The 4,871-nt window shown below is 66.9% G+C and overlaps 2 protein-coding genes across 2 annotated transcripts in view; both read right to left on the reverse strand.

The window, feature by feature from the left end:
* NAV1 (neuron navigator 1) overlaps positions 1 to 170 on the reverse strand; it is a 158,308-nt gene extending 158,138 nt beyond the window's left edge. Inside the window, exon 1 of the mRNA XM_042836372.1 lies at positions 70 to 170. Within this exon, the coding sequence (XP_042692306.1) occupies positions 70 to 170 (101 nt within the window). The remainder of the gene's footprint in view (positions 1 to 69) is intronic.
* SKIV2L (Ski2 like RNA helicase) overlaps positions 167 to 4,871 on the reverse strand; it is a 6,766-nt gene continuing 2,061 nt past the window's right edge. Inside the window, exons 9-21 of the mRNA XM_042836373.1 lie at positions 4,703 to 4,871; positions 4,495 to 4,629; positions 3,912 to 4,057; positions 3,394 to 3,540; positions 3,085 to 3,169; positions 2,559 to 2,665; positions 2,066 to 2,215; positions 1,766 to 1,865; positions 1,438 to 1,650; positions 1,042 to 1,152; positions 847 to 958; positions 543 to 661; positions 167 to 343 (exon numbers count right to left, since the gene is read on the reverse strand). Coding sequence (XP_042692307.1) covers positions 167 to 343; positions 543 to 661; positions 847 to 958; positions 1,042 to 1,152; positions 1,438 to 1,650; positions 1,766 to 1,865; positions 2,066 to 2,215; positions 2,559 to 2,665; positions 3,085 to 3,169; positions 3,394 to 3,540; positions 3,912 to 4,057; positions 4,495 to 4,629; positions 4,703 to 4,871 — 1,771 coding nt within the window. The remainder of the gene's footprint in view (positions 344 to 542; positions 662 to 846; positions 959 to 1,041; positions 1,153 to 1,437; positions 1,651 to 1,765; positions 1,866 to 2,065; positions 2,216 to 2,558; positions 2,666 to 3,084; positions 3,170 to 3,393; positions 3,541 to 3,911; positions 4,058 to 4,494; positions 4,630 to 4,702) is intronic.

The raw sequence follows: 4,871 nt of genomic DNA on the forward strand, positions 1-4,871 counted from the left end.
CCCCCCGCTCCCAGAGTGTCCCCAGTGCTCCCATCTCCAATGTGTCCCTGTTGTCCCCATACCCCCCACCTTATCCCTGTGGCTCCCACCATCCCCAGCGCCCCCAGCTCATCCTCAGTGCAACCCTCCCCATGCCCCCAAGGCCCCCACCGCTCCGATTCCCCCCTCATGTCAACTCCCCACCCCAGTGCCCCCCATCCCGTACCGCGGCGCGGCGCCGCAGGGGGAATTCTCCGAAGCTGTTGCGCATCAACCCCTCCACGCTGAGCGCGGCCGCGCGCTGCAGGCTGAGGATGGTGCCGTACGTCAGGCGGAACTGCGACTGCAGCCCCGACGGGCGGCCCTGCGGGCACAGGGACAGCAGTGCAGCGTCACAGCAAGGGGAGGAAATGGAGAGGTGGGGGTGACGCAGCCCGGGGACACCGGGTGGATGCGGGGCGGCGTTGGGGTGACAGCGGGATGGGGACATGGGGTGACACTGGGTGACGGTGCTGCAGGACAGACGGAAAGCGCTGACAGGAGGGGAGGCGGGCGGCGCTCACCAGCATCACGCGGTGCAGGTCGGCCATTTCGGGCACCGTCCCCCGGCACAGGATGATGACAGTCCCAGTGCGGTCCAACCCACGGCGCCCGGCGCGCCCCGACATCTGCACGTACTCACCTGCAGAGAGGGGCTGCCCCATAGAGCCCTGCCCCACATCCCCAAACCATCCCACGGCCCCCAGGCCCACACTGCAGCCCCAACCCCGCTCTCAAATCCACCCCGTAGACCCTAAAAGCCACCCCAGAGCCACAAAAGCTGCCCCCCACCCCCCAGCCCTGCCCACACCCACCCCACATCCCCACCTGGCAGCAGGTCGCGGAAGTTGTTGCCGTCGTGTTTGCGGATGGAGTCGAAGATGACGGTGCGCGCCGGCATGTTCACCCCCATGGCGAAGGTCTCGGTGGCAAAGAGCAGCTGGGGGTGCGGTGGGGGTGGGTGGGTTGGTGGGGGACACGTGTGGGGCTCAGTCCCACAGCTGCCCCACAGTCGCCCCATACCTTGACCAGGCCCTGGCTGAAGAGCATCTCCACCACCTCCTTGAGCAGCGGCAGCACCCCGCTGTGGTGAACCCCGATGCCGCGCTCCAGCAGCTCCGACATCTGCAGCACCTGGGGGGGGGGGGGCAGAGGTGGGACCTACAGCAGACCCACACTGCCCCATTCAGTGCCCCATAACTCCTCCCAGCCCCACACAGAGCCTCCCAAGAAGTCCTGAACCACCCACAGACAACCATAAGAGCCCCCCCAGTAAGAGCCCCCAAGGCTCTTTAAAGCCCCCCAAGGCTCTCTCGGATCCCCCACAACCTACCCTAACTCCCCATTAACAGCCCCCCGAGCCCCAATAACTCCCCACACAGCCCACAGCCCCCCAGAACGGCCCCCCAGAGCCCCCACCTGGGGCAGGCGGCGGTCCCCCCCCCGGAGCCGGGCCAGGCAGCGCCGCACGAAGCCCCGCACGCGTCCCTTCTCGGCGGCTGAGCTGAGGTCAGTGCGGCCCAGGGCGGCTGCGTGTGCATCACAGCGCCCGCGGGAGAAGGTGAAGGCCACGGCCGGGAGCTGCCCCTGCGCCTGCAGCAGCGCCACCAGCGAGTGCCACATGGCACGGTCCTGCGGGGAGCGCGGCGTGAGCCCAAAGAGCTCCAAGGGAGCCCAAAAGCAGGGCGCAAAACAGGGCGGGAGGATCCCAGAAAGAGACCCCCCACCCCGTTTGGGCTCCCCTCACCTGCCCGGGGCCGCTGCCCCCCCCGTGGGGCTGTTTGGCCCCAAAGCTCTGCGCGTGTTTGCTCGCCCGCTGCTTCTGCGCCTCCACCGCGGCGTAGTACCTGTGGGAGCCATGGGGCGCTGTGGGGCAGCGCTACGGAACCATGGGTAAACATGGGATGGTTGCAGGGCGCTGCAGAGGGACTGCGGGGCACCAGGAGGTGCTACGGGGCGGCCGTCGGGCTCCACAGGGCGACAGCGGCCGGCCGTAGGGGCACGGCGGAGCGGCCGCAGGGCGCTTGGGGCTCGGTGAGGCTCTCACCCCTGGGTGCTGAAGGCACCCCGCGCGTCCAGCAGCAGGAAGAGATCGCGGGGTGAGGGGGGACCGCCGCCGCCGGTGTAGAGGAAATGCTCGAGGGGCACCGGGCGCTGCCGAGTGCTCAGCACCCGCAGGCGGCGCCGCTTCGTGCGGCTGCGGGAGACAAAGGGGGGGGGAAATGTGAGGGAAATGCCCCACAGCTCCCCCGGCTCCCCACAGCCCCCCAGATGACTCTTAACCCCAACGCAGCCCACGACACCCTGCAGCCCCCCTCCTCCTCCCACACCCTCTCACCGCCTATAAGCCCCCTGCAGCCCCCCGGCCCCAGAATCCCCCGTGACCCCCCCAGACAACCACGAAGCCCCCTTTGTACCCCCCAGCCCCACAACCACCCCCAGCCCTCACAATTACCCACAGACCCCTCCCAGCCCCACGACCACCCCAGAGCCCCTCACAGACGCCCCCAGCCCCACAGCAACCCCCCCCAGCCCCTTACCCGACCCACTGGGCGAACTCGAGGGCATTGGGGATGGTGGCACTGAGCAGCACCAGCCCCACGTGCTCAGGCAGCAGGATCAGCGTCTCCTCCCACACCACGCCGCGCTGGGGGGGCAGGATATGGGACCCCCACCAGAGCCCCAGGACCCCCCATAGCATCCCACACTCCCAGTCCCTCCCTATGGCAGCAGATGGTGCAGACCCACAACACCCAGCAGCACCCCGATGTCCCAGACAGCCCCCCTCCCCAAATACCCCAACCCCCCCCCCGAAGCCCCCCCCCCCCCCCCAAGACCCACACAGCCCCCCCCCCGCCCCCAGCCAGTAGAAAATGGTGCAGCCCCACAGGAGCCCATGGCCCCACAGGACCCTAAGGTCCATCAGGACACCTCGGACCCACATGAACAAAGCCCCCGCCCCAAATGCCAAATTCCCTCCAAGCCACCCCCCCAAATCCCACTTTTACCCTACAACAACCACCCTCCTCGACCTCCCCTGGTTTTTGGGGACCCCCCAGCCCCCACCTCAGCGTCGTTGATGTAGTGCACCTCGTCGAAGATGACCCACTCCAGCTCACGGAGCACCTCAGAGCCGTTGTACAGCATTGAGCTGCGGGGGTGGGGGGAGGATTTGGGGCGTTCAGGGTTTCTTAGGGGTTCAAGGTGGATTTTTTTGGGGGGTGGGGATTTTGAGGGGAATTGGGGCTACTTTTGGGTCTGTTTGAGGGCAGCGCTGGGGCAGTTTGTGGACGGTTTCAGTGCCACTTTCAGAGCTGTTTTTGGAACAATTTTGGGAGTGTTGGGGGCACTTTTTCGGGGCCATTTGGGGCTCACCGCAGGATCTCAGTGGTCATGATGAGGCAGGAGGCGTCGGGGCGCAGCTGCACGTCCCCAGTCAGCAGCCCCACGTCCCCAAAGGTGGCCCTGAAGTCACGGAACTTCTGATTGGAGAGCGCCTTGATGGGCGACGTGTAGATGGCCCTGGGGGGCACGAGGGGTCAGCGACACAGAGCGGGTCGAGGACCCCCCAGGAGCACGGGAAGGGGTCAGGGTCCCCCAGGAGGACCCCAGTGTGGGTCTGGGGAACACAAGAAGGGTTCAGGAATCCCCATTGAGATCCCAGGAAGGGGCTGGGGACCCCCAGGAAGGGATCAGGGACACCACGAAGAGGTTTGGGCCCCCCCAGAGACCACAGGAGAGCTGAAAACAGTTCAGGGAACCCCAGAGCTCGGAGGAAGAGATGGGAGGACACCCAGGACAGGCTCAGCACCCAAGGAAAGGGCTCAGGACCCCCAGTATGGGCTCAGCCCTCTGCCCAGCCGCCTCCCCCTCCCAACCCATGGCCCCCTCACCGTGTCATGTGTCGCCGTGCCAAGGCGATGGCGTATTCGGCCACGGCAGTTTTGCCAGCAGAGGTGTGAGCAGCCACCAGCAGCGACTGCCCCCGCTCCAGGCACAGCGCCGCGCGCTGCTGGAAGGCGTCAGGGCGGAACGGCCACTGCAGGAGGGGGGGTGAGGACCAGAAAGGGGGGGACTCCAAAACCCGAGGACCCCAAACCGCGGCAGCCCCAATAGAGGAACCCCACACCCTGGCCATCCTGGGTGCCCATGGAACCCCAATATCTACACGCACCCCAATCCCCCACACTGACCCCAGACCCCACGTCACACCATAATGGCCCCTCAAACCCCAGAAGTTCCCCCAAACTGCCCCAGACCCCCCAGCCCCCTCCACGACCCCATACCCACCAAGGACACCCCCACAAATCACGCCGTCCTTTGAGCCCCACCCAGGACCCCCAAATCATCCACAGATCCTCGCCCAAACCACCCCCTGCATCCCTCAAGTCCCCAGATCCCCCTAACTGCCCCCACTTCCCCGCAGTCTCCTCCCAGGACACCCCCTGCCCCCCTTCCCCATTTTGCCCCCCCCACCTTGAATGCTGGATCTGGGATCTTCTCCTCAAAGTCCTCCACGGGGACGCTGCAGTCCTCCTCCACGGCCCACTCCTCCTCCTCGCTTTGCGGGGGCACAGGGGGGGTGGCTGTGGTGGGGGGCACCAGCACCTCCTGAGGGGGTGGGGGCTTTCAGCGTGGGAGTCTGCAGGGACCCCCTGATTTCCACCCCCTCCCCCCCACTTACCCCCATCACCAGCTCCTCCAGGCTGTCGGCACGGCGCAGGGGGGGTGTGGGGGAAGGCTGCCCTCCTTTGTCAGCAGGCTGCTGAGAGGGGGCAGCCCCCCCAGCACCCTCCCCCTCTTTTTTCTCCTCTTCTTCCGTCCCCCCCAACTCCAATGAATCCAACGCCCCC

This window comes from Centrocercus urophasianus, unplaced genomic scaffold (genome assembly GCF_019232065.1).
Source record: "Centrocercus urophasianus isolate 14NV4802_14NV808 unplaced genomic scaffold, USGS_Curo_1.0 seq_6, whole genome shotgun sequence".
NCBI classification, from domain to species: domain Eukaryota; kingdom Metazoa; phylum Chordata; class Aves; order Galliformes; family Phasianidae; genus Centrocercus; species Centrocercus urophasianus.